The 18522-nt window shown below is 44.3% G+C and overlaps 1 protein-coding gene across 11 annotated transcripts in view; it reads right to left on the bottom strand.

Moving 5' to 3' along the window:
• Positions 1 to 5927: 5927 nt before the first annotated feature.
• The window catches only part of TAF1 (TATA-box binding protein associated factor 1), a 72603-nt gene continuing 60008 nt past the window's right edge, over positions 5928 to 18522 (bottom strand). For 3 of the 11 annotated variants that reach the window (XM_044235693.1, XM_044235690.1, XM_044235689.1), the window contains exons 33-39: positions 17883 to 17950; positions 17347 to 17463; positions 13253 to 13405; positions 12307 to 12408; positions 11882 to 12038; positions 10624 to 10801; positions 5928 to 7791 (exon numbers count right to left, since the gene is read on the bottom strand). In XM_044235693.1, coding sequence (XP_044091628.1) covers positions 7572 to 7791; positions 10624 to 10801; positions 11882 to 12038; positions 12307 to 12408; positions 13253 to 13405; positions 17347 to 17463; positions 17883 to 17950 — 995 coding nt within the window. In that variant the 3' untranslated portion in view covers positions 5928 to 7571. Of the gene's footprint in view, positions 7792 to 10623; positions 10802 to 11881; positions 12050 to 12306; positions 12409 to 12713; positions 12841 to 13252; positions 13406 to 17190; positions 17197 to 17346; positions 17464 to 17882; positions 17951 to 18522 lie in introns of those variants that run through there. The other 8 variants (XM_044235697.1, XM_044235696.1, XM_044235691.1 and 5 more) reach the window with 7 other exon arrangements.

Genomic DNA, 18522 nt, shown 5'->3' on the forward strand with positions numbered 1-18522 from the left:
CTACTTTAGACATTTGCTTCCAGTTTTCCAATTTAGCTATTTCTTCCTCTTAAAATACTCCTGATTTCATAAAGAAGAAAACAAAGGAAGAGTGAACAGTTTTGTGATCACTGATACTACATTTTTTAAAAAGATTTTATTTATTTATTTATTTGACAGACAGAGATCACAAATAGGCAGAGAGGCAGGCAGAGAGGGAGGAAGCAGGCTCCCTGCTGAGCAGAGAGCCTGATGCGGGGCTCGATCCCAGGACCTGGGATCATGACCTGAGCCGAAGGCAGAAGCTTTAACCCACTGAGCCACCCAGGCGCCCCTACATTTTTTTTTTTTTTGGACAGAGATCACAAGTAGGCAGAGAGGCAGGCAGAGAGAGAGGGAAGAGAGCCGGATGCAGGGCTCAAGCCCAGGACCCTGAGATCATGATCTGAGCCAAAGGCAGAGGCTCACCCCACTGAGCCACCCAGGCACCCCAACTTTCTTTTTTTATTACTTACTGCCTACTAAAATGCAATTTAATTCTGCTTCTTCTGTTATTTGAGCATTTCTTACATATATTATAGATAGGAAAAAAACCAATTTTTGGTTGATGGGTCTTTTTTGTACTATAGAAGTGAGAGAGTCACAAATATAGGATATAAGCATACATTTTTATTTTATTGTAAATCAGGGTGAATGGATCTTTTAAAAATTTGAAAAGCTGTAATATGGAGTTGATTGGAAACACTGGATTCCAAGTCCCCAAAATGTAGGAAATCCAAACCTATGTAAGGAAAATTTAAAAGAAATGATTTTGAAACTCTTACATCTATTTAAGCCAACTTGCAGAATTTATAATTTATATATAAACTATCACAGTTTCTGCATAACATTTGTAAATAATGGGTGAGATACAAAATATTTTTTTTTAAAGATTTTATTTATTTATTTGAGAGAGACAGTGAGAGAGAGCATGAGCGAGGAGAAGGTCAGAGAGCGAAGCAGACTCCCCATGGAGCTGGGAGCCTGATGTGGGACTCGATCCCGGGACTCCAGGATCACGCCCTGAGCCGAAGGCAGTCGTCCAACCAACTGCGCCACCCAGGCGTCCCGTGAGATACAAAATATTAAAGGTAACTTAGGGGTGCCTGGGTGGCTCATTTGGTTAAGCGTCTGTCTTCGGCTCAGGTTATGATCTTGGGGTCCCGGGATCAAGTCCTGCATCAGGCTCCCTAGTAGGGAGCCTGCTTCTCTCCCTCTCCCTCTCCCCACTTGTGTTCTCTCTCTCTCTCTCAAATAAATAAACAAAATCTTAAAAAAATAAAGGTAACTTCTTATTTTTAGAACCTTTGACTATTTTTATGAGCCAAAAAGCAAAAGATAAATTCACATTATTTACCCAATAATTTAAAAAAACCTGTGATTGTGTATTTCTTCGAAAGCATTTATAGTTACCAAAAAAACTTATTGATATTGTTACTATTATTACATTAAGGTAGGCATATTAAAAATGCACATTCCAAGCCCAGGAATTTGAATTTATAATAAGTGACTCCAGTGCCAGTTGGATATATATTAGTTTAAGAAGAGCTGAGGGTACCTGGGTGGCTCATTTGGTTGAAGGACTCTTGATTTTGGCTAAGGTCATGATCTCCGGGTCCAGCGCTGGGCGCCACGCTCAGTGTGGAGTCTACCTGTCTCTCTCCTTTTACCCCGCCCCCACCTCCGGCTTGTGTGCCCACTCTCTCCCTCTCAAATAAAATCTTTAAAAAATATTAAATAAAAGGGCGCCTCGGGGCACCTGGGTGGCTCAGTGAGGTTAAGCCTCTGCCTTTGGCTCAGGTCATGATCCCAGGGTCCTGGGATCAAGCCCCACGTCGGGCTCTCTGCTCAGCAGGGAGCCTGCTTCTCCCTCTCCCTCTGCCTGCCTCTCCGCCTGCTTGTGATCTCTTTCTCTGTCAAATAAATAAATAAAATCTTTTAAAAAAATAAAATAAAAGGGCACCTCGGTGGCTCACTGGGTTAAGCCTCTGCCTTCGGCTCAGGTCATGATCTCAGGGTCCTGGGATTGAGCCCTGCACAGGGCGGAGGGGGGGGGGTCTCTGCTCCGCAGGGAGCCTGCTTCCTGCTCTCTCTCTGCCTGCCTCTTTGCTTGCTTGTGATCTCTCTCTCTCTCTGTGTCAAGTAAATAAATAAAATCCTTAAAAAATACTAAATAAAAACAACAGCTGATGTAGAGGCTAGCAGTAATTTGGGAATGTCGCTGGATCAGTTTCCCAAACCTCTCAGATTAAGAATTACCTGGGCTATCTGTAAAATACACAGAACACCAGTCCTCTTCCCTAGACATTCTGACTCAAGAGGGCTGGATTGGGGCCTGGGAAACAGGGTTTTTAATAAGCACACCAGTTGTCTCTCTTCAAAGTCAGGGGGAATCAAGTCAGATTATTGTATTTAGGCAAATACTGTCCTGTGATACCTAAGACCCTGGAATTGGGAAAGAAACTTAAACTACCAATAGGAAAGAAATTAACTATTTTTATACTGATAAGGGATCGAAGTTTTAGAAATACAAAGCTGAGGGAACCTTCTCCAGCTCCACTCCTCTGCCATAGAAAAGTGTCTCACTACTTTTCAGATAAAGACAAAACTCCTTATTAGGGTCTACAATGCCCAGAGGCATGGTTTACCCCCTTTCTACTGCTTAGATATATCCAACACTCATTCTTCTGGTCAAGGGGGTCCTTCTGGGGCACCTGGGTGGCTTAGTCACTTAAACGTGTGACTCTTAATTTCAGCTTGGGCCATGATCTCCAGATTGTGAGATCAAGCCCCATGTCCGAAACCATGCTCAGTGGGGAGCCTGCTTGAGATTCTTTCCCTCTCCCTCTTCCCCCCATCCCCCACTCACTTTCTCTCTAAAATAAATAAATAGATCTTAAAAAAGGGGGGGTCCTTCTGCAGTCCAAGACTAATCCCTCTACCCTTTGTACCTCTGAACGTGTTCCCTCATTTGTAAAATGGGAATAATAACACCTATCTCATAGATGGTTCTGGACTGAGTGAGGTTAGGTAAGAAGGGCTCTCTGCACAGAGGCTGGCACAGTGAATGATGGCTATTACTTAATCAAATCAAGCTCTGTGTCTACTTCCTCCCATTTAATTCTTCAGCCCACTTACCATCTGGTTTCTGTACCCACCACTCCAAGAAAACGGTCTGCACTAGGCTCACCGATTGCCAAGTCCAAAGGACACGACTGACCTTTCTGCAAGTACTAGACATCACTGACCTCAATTCCATCCTTTGAAATTCTCCTTTGGCTTCCCTGAAAACAGTATATCCTGTTCTCTTCACACTTCTCTGGCCAGTCTTTCAAAGCACCTTGTGTGGTTCTTTCATTGCTTACCTTCCCAGATTTTTACAAAACATCTTAACTTTATCAAAGTAACACATGCATACCTATCTGCCAATGACAGCCACCCAGCAAGGTCTTGGTACAGAGTTGTCAACAAAGAGTGACCAAAAGAAATTCCACCAATTTCTCTCCTATATTTGGGTCTTCACCCCAAACTGCTTACCTTTGGTTCTACACCCTGACAGCTGTGTTGCTGTCAACACAGCCTTGGAGAAAAATCACACGATAAAGTAAATTGGTTAAAGGTATGTATGTATATTTGTATGTAATTATTCATTTTTAAGTAGGTGGGCGTGCGTGGAGCCCAATGCAGGGCTTGAACTCATGACCCTGAGATCAAGACCTGAGCTGAGATCTAGAGTCTGACACTTAACCAACCGAGCCACCCAGGCACCCCAATTTGGTGCCGTTTCAAATTAACTTCTGTAACCTCATTTGCTTGTTCAACACCCAGCAATCCTTTTTTGGCTCCTGTCAGCTCCAGCTCCCATTTCCTTCAGGGACCATTAAAAAACCAAACCAAAAAGAAACACTTCAACATGAGTAGAGGGGTTGGGGTGAAAAGAATGAGCCCTTCTTCCCTCCCTTCCCCCGTTCTACTTCACTCCTAGAGGTGTTAACAGCTTCAAGTGCACCTTGCCACCTCCTCTCTGTGAGTATGCAAACATGGATGTATATCCTCCTTGTCCCCCAAACAAATGAAATCGAACATCATTGCCTATTCTCTCTCTCTCTTTTTTTTTCAAGAACACCATTCCCTATGAATACACACTGCTCTTCCTCATTCTATTTTTAACAGCTGCGCGCTTTTCCACCGAATGGATGTGCCACGATTCCACCTCCTTGCTACCAATGGGGACTAGCGCCACCTTCTATTCACGATCCCAGACCATTTTCATTTTTCTCCCAAGGATCTTCTTCCCTCTTTCCCAGAGGGAACCGAAGCTATGAAGTGGGAACTCTTCCAGCTTCCTACTTCCCATATCTACACACTGATCTGGGACATCCATCCTTTGGGATCTTAGGGAAAAGGACTTCTTTCCTGCTGGTATGCATGCTGGCTTTGCTTCCTAACATTCCCACCTGTTCTCACACAGGGCTTCCCAACAGTTATCCTGTTTTTTTTTTCCCCCAACCCCTTTCTCTCTTGTTTTCTCCCCTAAGCTCATATAGGCATGGTTACTTATCTCCCCCTTTACGACTCTCCCCCCTTTTAAGCCTCACAGCCTTGCTTCTCAAGAGTAGTCTATGGTCTCTATGGTCACTCATCTTCCATGGGCTCCTTGGACCCTGTTGCTGGCTGGCTTCCAATTTCACTCCTCTACAACTGCTTCTGCTAGCTAAGGCCACCAGGGACCTCCTAGATGACAAAACCCAAGGCTCTCTCCCTCAGGCTTCCTTTTACTCTACTGCTCCGTGGCAACCATGTTGTATTTTTGCGGGGGGCGGGGGAGTGGTTTGTCTTAAAACTCCTTCTTTGGTTTGAGAAATACCACTTTTCTGGGTTTGCTTCTATTTCTGGCCACCTCCAAATATTGGTTTTCACAGGGATTCTGATCTCCATGCTCTTTTGACGACACGTTTTCTGGCCGATCGCACCTGCTCCTGAGGTTACACAAATCCTAGGGTTTCCACCTATCACCCTTTCAATTTCCATGCTTCCAACCAAACGCAGCTATTTCTCCTACCTTCCAACCGCAGCCTGTGAACAGCATCACCACTGACCTGGTCACCTAGGTCAGAAACTTAGGGTCCGCTCTTTCACCTTCCATCATCCAGTCAATCAGTCACCAAAGTGTACCTCTCATCACGTCCCTACTGCCCAAGCCTCGGCCAGCTTGAGTCGGCCTCCTCTCATCTGGCACCACCCTCTTCCCCCAGTCCATCCGTTTTCGAAGTGCGGCCAGCACGTTCTCTCTAAAATGAGCACCGATCGTGAGTACGGTCCTCACCATCTGACATATGATCCATCTGTTCCACCCATTCAGAACTATTCGTTCTATGAAGGGGCTGGGTAATTCCACACCCTCTGTCAAGAAGGCCCTCCTCCCTCCCCTTCCCTCTGTCTGGCAAACTACCTACTTTTCAAGATCCATCTCAAAGGTCTCCCCTGTGAAACCAGCACATCCTTACTCCAGAAGCAGAGTTGGTAACTCCTGCCTCTCACCACAGATCCTTGTCAAGTATATATTGCAAACAGTACATTTTATTAAACTTATTGACATGTCTCTCCCTCTCATTCCAGCCCTTAAAGTTCCCTGCAATCAGAAACTAGACCTTACTTTTATATCAGCATCCAGCAGACTGCTTGATAAAAGTTGAATGAACAAATGAATGCATACCATGCACCCGCCCAGTCTCCCAAACCCAAATTCTGAAAGCACCTTCCATCCCATTCCTCCTTTTCCACCCTCGAATGCCAGCTGGTCAAGTCCTACTGATTCTACCCCCTGAAGATCTCTCAAATTCATGCCCCTCAGCTCTAGACTGACTAGATTTGCTCCCCTCCAAACCATTCTCCACACTATGGCTGGGTATTTTAAAAAGATTCTTTTTATTACAAAAATAGTACATAATTATAAAAAGTTTCAAATGATATAGAAATAAAAGCACAATACATTCCCAATATACACACAACCGCATAGCTCCCTCCCCTCCGATCCCATTTCCCAGAGGTTATCACTGTGAACAGTTCAGCATATATCCCTTCAGACCTTTTCCTCTGTATATACAAGTATATACACACATATAAATATACACACGTGGTTTTGTCTTTACAAAAGCGGGGTCAAACTTGTCTGTTACATAGGATTCTTCAATGTTTTTCATTCCACGTATAGAAAATTTCTAACACAAAAATTTGATGCACTCCTCATTTCCTATAATAATTACAGTTCGCACCCATTAGCATCGAGGGTATGTTTCCTGCCAGTCTTTTCCGTCTTGTCTCCAGGCACTCAAGCATTAAGGGACTGGAGCACAAACCACCTCCACCCCTTTCTGGAACAAGACAGGCAGGCACACACATGCACAGATTGGGAACACACCCTGCTATCTCTAGTAGAGACAGCAGGTTACACTCCGCCTGGACTTTTCCATCTGGCAGCTCCTACTCGTTCTTCAACAGTCAGCCTATAAATTACCTCTAGGAAGACCTCCCTGACTTTTTCAGACACAGTCACTCCTCTGTTTTCCCCTCTATTTTACATTTAGTGTCTTCAATGCGCTTAGCTCACGGCACCGTGGTAATGATTTAAGAAACAAAGTTTTTAATTCTACTCCCCTCTCCCAAATCGAGGGCGAGCTCTATAGTTAAAAGCGGTGTGTCTTATTTACTTTTGCACCCCAAGGATCTGATTGAGTGCTTACCACAGAGAAGATGGTCAAAAAACAAGTCTTTCAAGGATGTTATGATTGTAGGAACATTTCCTGAGCACCTACAATGCACAGAACCATATCCTAGGCATAAAAAAAACCAAAAGACGACACACAGTGTTTGCACTAAGGACCTTACCATTTTCCTACCTTGTCCCTTGGGGATGACGGGCACAGAACACATTCACATGACAATATACCATTTCTGACATACAGGCTGCTTGAAAGACTGATAGCCATTTGCCCCAAATCCATTTAGGGACAAGGCATTGTATAATCAAATAAATAAAGTAATGGGCAGTTTGTCCAATAGGTTTATGTGGTTACTGGGGCACAGAGTCGAGCAGAACCCAATTCTCTGTCCCAGCAAGGGGGCTGTCACCTGTTCCAGCCTGCAAATTAGAAAACTGAGATGATAACATGCTTGGAAAATGTCTAATATACCAAGAAGACCACAAGTGAAATTTGTTAGTCCTTTCATCATTTCTTCTCCTTCCTGGGGAAAAAAGTGATACCAAGAGCTGTAAGTGGAGCTAAAGGAGGGCACTCGAGAAAGAAGAGACTGTTCTCCTTTTGTTAGTGGTATGGGAAAAGGGGTTGCTTGGTTTTCAATCAAAGTGTGACACTGCCCTAGGAAGATCAGAGGAGGTAATTTATTACCATTTATATACTATTTCTTAAGGGCTAAGGCGTTAGTCAATCTCGTGATTTCAGGATCAGACTCTATACAGGTATGAACATTAGGGAATGTGAGCCACCTAGGCTGGAGAACAGGGAAGGCTAAAGGGAGGCCCAAAGGAAGCCTCATTCATCAGAGTCCAAGTCACTGTCCCCAGCAATGGAGTGGAAATCCTCACTGTCCTCCTCGTCCTCTGACAGGTGGACCTGGCTTAGTACGCTGGGGCCAGAGCGCTGCTCTTCCTCCTCATCTTCTTCCTCCTCTGATACCTCATACCCACCGATGCTGCTGAAGCTTGTGTCTTGGGTGTTCGACTTGGGATCAGGCTCCTCATAGCTCCCATAACTGAGAAGAGAAACAGGCCATCTCTCAAGCTCAGGCACCATCCTGTTCTCGGGGCCACCACAGGATCAGCCCATCTAATCTTCCCTGGACACCAAAATGACTCGTTCTGGACTGTTCTACAGGTCCCCGACAGGAAAATGATCCTGTGCAAAACATCAACCTGCCAACATCACGTTCACAAGAACCCGAATGAAAAGCTCCCCTAACCCCTGAACACCACACTGCCAGCTGGCATGGCCGTAAATGCTCGGACAGCCTCAGAGTTTCCTCTCCCACTTACAGCCTCACTCATCTACAGATCCAGTTAGTCAACAGTCCTAAAGATGCTACTTCTTCAATATATCTTGTCTCTGTCCCTTTTTTCCATCTCTACTCTGCCTGACTTCGCTCAGTCCTTTGCTATCTCTGGCCTGCACCGCTGAAATAAATCTCCATGCCTCCGGTCCTGCTCTCCTCCAGTTCATTCTTCACACTTCTGCCACAGTGCTCTTTTTGTTTCTTTATTCTTAATTTTGCTAAAAAACAAAAAACAAAACAAAAAATCCCCCCAAACCCACCATACACGCAATGCATGTTCACTGTTTTGTTTTGTTTTGTTTTTTTAATAAAATACACGCCAGAAAAAAAAAATCACCAGTAACTCCACTACCCAGAGATAATCTCCTGGTATATGATCACCTTAATTTTTTTTTCTATGCACTGAATTTAGATGCTTAAACATTTTTTACTTTACAAAACTGGAATACTTCAGGATTCTGCTTTTTTCACTGATTATAATGAACATCCTTCCATGTCAATAAACACACATCTATAGCATGCTTTCAATTGCTTTATGGTACTCCACTATATGGCCATCACATGATTGATAACAACTGTTTCTCACTGGGACACTGAAGGAGTCTCCAATATTCCCCATATCGAAAAACAATACTGTGATTAAACTCCTTGTACAAACGTCTTGATGAAGGTATTTCATTACTGATACAGAATAATTTTGTAGACATGGATTTTGGGGGGCCAAAGGGGATGCAGATTTTTTAAGTTTTTGGTTTATAACGATAAATTGCTATGCCTCTCTCCTACCCACTCATTTTATCAATTCACATCACCAGCAGTCATTGGAGAATGTCTTTTCCCTCACACCTTCCCAACACTGGGCATTATCATTCATTTTAATCTTTGTTAATCTTGTAGGTAAAAATACTGCATTTCATTGTTTTATTGCCTTCCTTTAATTCCTAGGGGAATTATTTTTTCATGTATTTATTGGCCATGTGCATTTCTTTTCAGGTACAGAACACTCTTTGCAAAAATGTAGATCTGCTCATACCTCTCATTCAATGTCTGCCCTGAACTTTCAGGCCCTTCATGATTTGGTCCTTACCTACCTCTGTAAATCATCTCTATCACACAGATCATGGATGAAAAGCTCCGGCCACACCAAGCTGCCTGCACGCGCTAGAACTGTTTAGTGCCTCATAATGCTGTTCTTGCTCTCCGAAGTGCCCTTCGCTTCCTTCTTTGTCTAGCTAATTGCTCATCTGAGTTAGTTCAGTTTCCCCCTCCAAGTAGCTCTCCTATCCCTCTCCTACCCAAGTCCCAGAAAAACCCTGCGGTTGCCTATCAGAACACGCTCCATGTCACACTATGATCATCTATTAACCTGTTCTAGGTTCCCCACTACACTGAGCTCCTTGAATGAAGGGACCGCACCTTAGTTGCTTTTGTACTTGTGATAAATATTTGCTTAAGGAGTACATAAAGACTCTAATTGCTTGCTGGACACGTGTGGTTAGATGTATCTGATGTACCTTAAATCTAACAAGTCCAGGGGCGCCTGGGTGGCTCAGTGGGTTAAGCCGCTGCCTTCGGCTCAGGTCATGATCTCAGGGTCCTGGGATCGAGTCCCGCATCAGGCTCTCGGCTCAGCGGGGAGCCTGCTTCCCTCTCTATCTCTCTCCCTGCCTCTCCATCTACTTGTGATTTCTCTCTGTCAAATAAATAAATAAAATCTTTAAAAAAAATCTAACAAGTCCAAAGACAAATTCATTTTTCCCTCCTTTCCCACCTCATCGAATACCTGCTCTTTCCACTTCCCTCTCAGTGACATTCCCATTCATTTTATGTCTGTATCTCCCAAATCCAACTGATCTATCCTCTGAATAGCTCTTAAATATATCCCTTCCTTTCCCCCACTTCTGACAGATCCCATTTGAAATCCTTACCATTACCCTAGAGTTACTGAACATAAAAATCCGACGTTACTTCTTTCTCCTTGAAGTGATGATTCCTATTACCCAAGCTCCAAGTGTCTTAACATGTCATGTAAGGTCCTCAACGATAAAATGCCTTGTTGCTCTCGGAGCCTCAACTCCCCACAACCTCCGTTCACCCTGGAACATCCTTTGGTTTCTGTGCCTTTGGACCTACTGTTCTGTCTCTAAGGGTCTCCTCACCTCCTGCCACTTTTCTACTTAGTAGACTCCTATTTGGCCTTACTGCCAGGTCCATGTTCCCTCATCTTCCATGCTTTCCCTGCCCCCTCTAAGCAGAGGGAGATACCCCCTCCTCAGCAGCAACTTGGCATTCTACACTCAGCACACTGTACTTGCAATGATTTTGTTTGTTATCAGTCTCTTCCACGAGACTGTGAGCTCCTTGAGGGCAGGATATGGCTTGTTCCTCTGTGTCTCCCCAAGGGCCCAGCACAATGCCTGGCCCTTGAGGGAGCTGTGGAAACGTTTGTTGGATGAAAGTAATCTGAGGCTGGGCCCTCTGCCATCACAGCTGAGCCCTGAGGCCACAGCCCTGGAGTGTGTTGCTGCCGATTACCTGATGTTGCTGTCCTCCAAACCATGAGAAGCCTCCCCACCGTCTCCCTCATAGGACATCATGCTTTCTTCATTTTCCATGCCCATCCTTGTGTTCTCCTGAAGCATACGGGGCTGTTTGGGTCTTATCCCACTGGATCCCACATCGGAGTCGCTTCCACTTTCACTCAGCTGGATAGCTGTGAAAAGAGGACGGTCCTGAGATAAGCTGGACAGAATTGCCATCTTTGGCTTGGTCTTTCCAAACCAGTTCCTGCCCTCCATCTACACAGGCACCCCGCCTGGACTCTTCACCTCGGAGGGGAGCCTCGGACCAACATTAGCAAGACCACAGTTTGGAAACAGAACCCAAATAACCACTTCCTTTTCTCATCTCAGTCCAGTTTTGTTTTTCCCCCAATCCTCTCCTGTACTTCTCCCTGCCATTGCCATTAATTGACAAAATAAACTAAGTAGGATATATATATTTTTTTAACTGAAAGACAGTTGACGTACAATGTTATTAGTTTCAGGATTACAACACAGTGGTTTGGCAGTACATACAGCACTGCATGCTATGCTTGCTGCAAATGTAGCTACCATCTGTCAACGTGCAATACTATTACAATATCATGGACTACATTCCATATGCTGTGCTTTTTATTCCCGTGGCTTATTCATTCCGTCACTGGAAGCCTAGATCTCCCTCTCCCCTTCACACCCATCTGCCCAACCCCCCCACCCCACTGTACTCTGGAAACCATCAGTTTGTTCTCCGTACTTAGGGGTCTGTTTCTGCTTTGTACGGTTTTTTTTAGATCCCACATATGAGTGTAATCATGTGGTATTTTGTGTTTCTCTGACTGACTTATTTACCTCAACGTTATACCCTCTAGGTTCATCCATGTCACCAGAAATGGCAGGATCTCATTCTTTCTTACGGCTGAGTAAAGGATGATCTTATTTCCTTATCCCCTGCCACCATTTCCCTATTATAAACATAACAGCTCTTTGTTCTTCTTTATCAAATATTCAAGTCAAAGATGCTACTGGGGCATTGCCTCTTCCACGATCACCTTTTGAACTATGTTACATTTCTTTACCTCCTCAAAGGCTGATGAAGGTCCTCATCCTGTGAGCACTCAGGACTCTGGGTCTATTAATGAGACTTCAAGAAAAGAGCAGTTTCTGGTAAAAGCACACGTGGCCCAGAATTTCCTATCCAGTCCTTAGGGTGCTATGGTGAGCTACGTAGAACAGAAGCCACGGACAAGACCTACCAGAGAAAGGATTGTCTCCTTCTTCGTCACTCCCAGCATCTTCCTCATCATCTTCTCCTTCAGACATAAGCAAGTCTTCGTATAGGACACTGGCTTGAGGCTGCTGCACGGCTCCTTCCTCTTCATCGGCAAGATCGCCATCTGCATCTTCGCCTTCCTGAATGGGACCAGTTGAGGACAAAGTCCCATCAATCGACCAAGTAAGAGACCAGAAGCCACCACCAGCACCCCCCTTGCTGCCTCACAAGAAGGTAAGTAACTGTGGTGGATGAATTCGTTTAGCTAATTTTCTAAGGATTAAAGTCTGATTGGGCCTCACTACGGACTCTCTGATATCAGCTTGGGATTTGGCCTGCCCTGTGCTAGTGGGGCTCCTATCATACGAGGGTGTAACGTAACCATAAGCCTTCTATAAGCATACTCACTGGGGCTGGAGTCTTAGGTTTCCCATCCTCCTCCTCATCATCATACCCTTCAATATCTACATCAGAGTCTTCCTCGCCCAGCCTACCTCGGCCCTGGTGCATCTGAGTAAGGAACACAAACAGCACATCATTGAGGGACGTGCCTGTAGGAGTTAACCACGGGCTCTTACCCAGGCCAGATGCTCCTCCCTGACATCCCAGCCAATCCCACAGCTAGTGGGGGCTGTTTACACAGCTCAAGGCATGTGTGCTTTTTCCCATTCTTTGGAAATCACTGGTAGAGTTAAAAAAAACAAAAACAAAAACAAAAACAACAAACCAACAAGAAACAAAAAACCCGAATAGGAAGGTCCTTGGTCTGCTCTTGCTGTATCATCACAAGGAGACTCTTCCTTCCTAACCCAAGCTTTCCTTAGCTTCTGTTAGGACTCTTCGGGATAGAAAAACTCTCCTGGGTTTTGTACTCTCCAGTGGAAGCCTGACAGAGCAGCTGATAGGATTTTTGGCTTCAGATCAGGAGCATCTTCGGGCACTCTAGAACAGGCCAATTTTTAAAAATTTAACTTAATTTTATAAATAATTTTAACTTAGATTATAGCATCCATACAGTACGGTAGCAGGGCCAATTATTTTGAACTCTGTCTCTGAATGCAATTGGTCTTTCTAGTCACCTATGAGGTTGCTCTGATGCCTCATACACTTTTCATATTTGTGCCTTCCCTGAGGAGCTGTTGTGCCTGACTCTGCCCATGGGGACAGACAGAAGACAATGCCGGTCATGAGACCTGCCACCAGCCCACCTCGAAAACCCACTTCTAAGCCTTCATGCCCAGGGCCAAAGGGGCCCAATCATTCATGATGCATGTCACGTATCAACATCATCTCTCTCCCACTCCCCACACCGAAGCACATTACCAATGCCGCAACGAGAAGGAGAACATCCTACCTGCGTCACCTGCTTCTCTGGAGAGGCAGCGGGAATATCCAGGACAGACATACTGCTCTCATCTTGAAATACAGAGGCATCTCGAGACATACTGAGGGACGTGTTGGTGTCATACAAATCAGGAGGCTGTGGCACAAATGTACAACTTAGCTTCTGTTTAGGAAAGGGAGCAAGAAATCCAGAACTCCCTTTTAGAGCACTCACTGCAGAAAAAGGTCATGCAGAACAATCCATTTAAAGAGAAACAGTTTGACACAGCTTTATGGGCAGGTTTTGGGGAATCCTACAAATGTTTGCTCATTCTAGCAGAGAGGAATCTGACGTTTGACTCATATCAGAAGCCTGAAGCAGAAAAGCATCAAAGCTGTGGGATAATTCTATGTCCTGACAGTCTTTCTGGTCAATAACCTAGTGTCTTCTAAGCCTTGTCTTATTGTTGGCAAGCCTAGGCCTTCATACCTGTGCAATCTTGATTGTTTGGTTTAGAGGCCTCTAATAGGAAATTGCATAAAGGAATTCCAATTCCAACAAGAGCATGTAGTGGGTTAATAGTTTTTGAGCTCATCAGAGAATGCTATGAGGCAAAATGGTGTGGTAAAAAACAAAACAAAACAATACGGGCTTTGGAACAAAATACCCCGGGTTTGAGTCCTTGCTCCACCACTTGCTAGCTGAGTAACTTCAACAAACTATTTAATCACTCTAAGCCTTGGTTTCCTCAATTATAAAACATGGATGATAATGTCTGCCTGTCGAGGCTGTTGGGAGAATGAAGATAATTTGTAATTCAATAAATTACAGATCCTTTCCCTCTTCCCTCTCCTGAAGAGATGAGGGATTTAGCAAATGGGACTTTTCAGTGACAGGAGGGCAGGAGGAACTGATAAACAGGCTGGAGAAGTAGGAAAGCATTCTCTAAAACTCTGGGGGGTAGAAGTATAATGCAGCTATTTAAAAACCATGTTTTCGGGACGCCTGGGTGGCTCAGTGGGTTAAGCCACTGCCTTCGGCTCAGGTCATGATCTCAGGGTCCTGGGATCGAGTCCCGCATCGGGCTCTCTGCTCAGCAGGGAGCCTGCTTCCTCCTCTCTCTCTCTCTGCCTGCCTCTCTGCCTACTTGTGATCTCTCTCTCTCTGTCAAATAAATAAATAAATAAATTTTAAAAACCATGTTTTCAAAGACGTATGAGGTAGAATGTCCATAACATAATGTGAAGTGAAAACAGTAAGACACAAAATCATACTGACCAATTTCACTTTAAAAGTGTCTACATATCCTGGTGTGCACATGTACATGCACATGAACATGTGCACGCACGCGCGCACACACACACACACACACCCCGCAGAGATTTGAAAGAAACACACCAAAATGTTCACAGTGGCTAGTTCTTTTGGACTGGTGGACTTAACTCTAGGTAACTTATTTCTCCTTTTTTTTTTAAAAGATTTTATTTATTGGGGCGCCTGGGTGGCTCGGTGGGTTAAGCTACTGCCTTCGGCTCAGGTCATGGTCTCGGGGTCCTGGGATCGAGCCCCACACCCGGCTCTCTGCTCAGCAGAGAGCCTGCCTCCCCCCTCCCCTGCCTGCCTCTCTGCCTACTTGTGATCTCTCTGTCAAATAAATAAATAAATAAAATATTTTTAAAAGATTTTATTTGTTTGACAGACACAGCAAGAGAGGGAATAGAAGCAGGGGGAGTGGGAGAGGGAGAAGCAGGCTCCCTGCTGAGCAGGGAGCCCAATGTGGGGCTCGATCCCAGGACCCTGGGATGACGACCCAAGCTGAAGGCAGCCGCTTAATGGCTGAGCCACCCAGGCGCCCCTTATTTCTCCTTTGTATTGCCCAATGAACCCCACATATATGTTACTTTGTCGGGTGTTTTTAAAAGCAAACAAGCAAGGATGACTGAAGAGGGTTTTGGAAAAAGAGGTAACAGAATTTAAAGCACTACAGAGTAGGTAAACTAGTGGTTGAACAGAAGAGAAAATCAGGGAATGAGGAGCTAGTGGGAAACTGCAAAGTGAGCAATTTTAGATCAAGTGTTAGGTGCAATGTAGGGTGTAATTCAAGCCTGGTGGGAACAGATGAGTGAAAACCCGGTACTGACTACCACTGTTTAGGGCTGGAAGTAAAGTAAGATTACTGTTTTGTTTCCATACAACCAGAATTATGACAAACCCTTTGATAACACTGGGTTGGAAAGTAGTGATGAGTAAGAACAATCACTCAGGGGCATCGTCCTCAGGCTAAGAGAAAACACATGGGGCTTACTGTTTCATAGTGTGCACATACGAGTGAAGGCAACGATGAGAGGGTGAACTGGAATAATGAAGAGGCGCTATCTATACCCTGCTCTTCGCAGGGGGCCCTCTAACTGTACCGAATGACAGCAACTGCTCAGAAGGGAGAATAGTTGCCAGGCTTTCCTCAGCCACCTGAGACAGTGTGGAGGAGCAGGAAAGAAAGGAAGATAACCTCTGGGTCTAAGGCGTTGACTCACCAAAGGATTAGGTTTATGCTGTCATGGATTAGAGCTAAGCAGGTTCTGCTCAGTGGCGAGACTCTTCTGAGAAGTGATGGCTAAAACCCAGGCTTTAACTTACCAGAAAGGACCTCGTGGGAGCTGTGGGCGTATAAGCAAAAAGGACCTTTCTGGGCAACATCACTCACCCAAGCCCCCCGGACCCAATCTGCCCATATACTCCAAGAGCCTTTCCTTGTTCTGGGCCTGAAGTAGTATCTTAGGTCTCTTTATACTTGGCCCCTCAGTAACCTAGGTTTTGGGGTGAGAGAGAGTAAAAAGATAGAGAGAGTGCATGAAATACAAACAGCAATAATCCAACAGAGATCATACAGGCAGCAGTATCAGTTCAGAGCAGAATGAACAAAAGTTTTCCAGTGGGAACTGGGAGAATTCTGCATTAAAATATTTGGTGAAATTTGGGGTGCCTGGGTGGCTCAGTGGGTTAAGCCTCTGCCTTCGGCTCGGGTCATGATCTCAGGGTCCTGGGATGGAGCCCCGCATCGGGCTCTCCGCTCAGTGAGAAGCCTGCTTCCCCCTCTCTCTCTGCCTGCCTCTCTGCCTACTTGTGATCTCTCTCTCTCTCTCTGTGTCAAATAAAAAAAAACTATTAAAAAACAAAAAAATATTTGGTGAAATTTGAAAGGAAGTCTGAGAACTTTGCAGACAATCTTCACACAGACAAGGAAACATTTACTGAACGTCTCCTATGTGCCAGGCAAATTAACTCATTTAATGTTTATAATAATCTTGAAAAGTACATTTTATAGAAAAAGAGACTGAAAGCATTTAAGCTAACTTCCCAAGTTCACAAAGCTAGGTAAGAGGAGAGCTAAGATTCAAACCCAGGCCTGTTTTATTACCAAAATTCATACTTCCCACTTTACCATAGTGCCTTCAACACAGAAACCAAGCACCAGCTATATTCTGCTAAGTCCTAGTCTTCAAATATGGAAACGTATGCTTATGTTCCAATATATTCAAGTGACAGAACACAAAGACTAAAAATTTCCTTTTAATCCTGCTCCCTACTCTTGTGACATGTAACTTTAAGAACATTATAAATGTTACCTATCCTCATTTACAAGTAGAGGGAGTCAATCCAGGAAAAGGGGTGACATCTGAGCTACACTGAGACACATCTGAAGAAATGAGTAATCGGACATCTATGAGGCACAGGAACAATGTGGCCAATGCCTTTAATTGAGAATTCTATCCTCTAGGGATATCTAGAACCCCAATTCATGGGCAAGGAAATTCCAGAGACTCAAGAGGATACCTATGGCCATAGCAGTCAGGAATCTGGTATTCCTAAACACTGCCCAAAGAACTAAGACCCCACCCCACTCATTCATCCCACACCTGCTTCTTCTGGATTCAACAAGGCCACCAAGACCCATGGCCCTCACTCACCTTAGCCTTTGAGAAGACAAGAAAGCACACGAAAGGCATATGAAGAGGAAGGACAGAGAAGAAGGGCATCTCAGTAAACATAACTGTTAACATGCTCCCAGTTCCCCCAAACCAATAAGAAAACTCTAAGAAGCAGTTCCTAGTCTTCAGACTTACCTGAGGTGTGTAAGGCCCTGGAGTCATTGGGTCCAAGCTTTCTAATTCTGCTTCCTCCAAAGCTGCTTCCTTAGCTGTACAAATATCCTTCTCAAGTTGAGTCAAATGCTCATCATACTGAGAAATAAAGAAAATTAGTGAATTCACTGAATGTAGGTTTTAGGCACTGAAAGTGCCTGGCTATCAGTAGAGCATCTGACTGTTGATCTCAGGGTTGTGAGTCTGAACCCCACGATGGGCATGGAGCCTACTTAGTAAACAAAATAAAATAAAGGTAAACAAAGCAGACAAAAAAAATCCTTGTCTTCATGGAGCTTCTTCTAGTGACAGGTCACATATTATAATTAAAGTAAATAACCATATAATTTGTTAAAAATGTTTAGCACCAGGTAGGAAAATAAAGCAGGAAAGGAAATGAGGGATATAAGGTGGGAGGTTACATATGAAAATGATATAGGCAGGGAAGACTTCCACCCAAAGGAACAAAGATATTCCAGAATGCTACATCCCAAGAAGACCTTCTCTTTACCACCTACCTCAGTCAGTGTCTGGTAACAGACATTTACAATCTCCTGAGCAGTCTTAGTATACTGACTTTCAGGCCCTACAAAAGAAAAAAGAAAAATGCCATGACTTTTGCAGACTTCAGTTCCATAAATTTACTTTTGTCACCAGCAGTAGTGTCCCATGTTATCCTAGACCCAAAAAACCATGCCCCAGCTTCATCTTGGACTCTTGCTCTACTTTTGGAGGTGAGAAGTTCAAACACAAACAAAAACAGAGACAATATGATGAACTTCCATGTACCCATTGCCCAGCTTCAGTGATTGTCAATACATGGTCAATCCTGTTTCACTTACACTTCAACTTCTACACTCCTCCCAAATTATTCTGAAGCAAATTCCAGCATTGATTCATTTATCTCACCTGTAATTATTTTAAAACCTATGTGTGTCTCTGAGGACTCTTCTAAAAAATAACTACACATGATCATGGTAGATACGTATCGTTATACGTATCTACCCACAGAACGTACACCAAGAATGAGCCCTAATGTAAACTATGGGCTTTGGGCCATTATGATGTGTCAGTATAGGTTTATCAAATGTGACAAACGCACCACTTGCTAAAGGATGTTGATAATGGGAGAGGCTATGCACATGTGGAGGTGGGGGG

Source organism: Neovison vison, chromosome X (assembly GCF_020171115.1).
Source record: "Neovison vison isolate M4711 chromosome X, ASM_NN_V1, whole genome shotgun sequence".
In the NCBI taxonomy this organism is placed as follows: Eukaryota; Metazoa; Chordata; class Mammalia; order Carnivora; family Mustelidae; genus Neogale; species Neogale vison.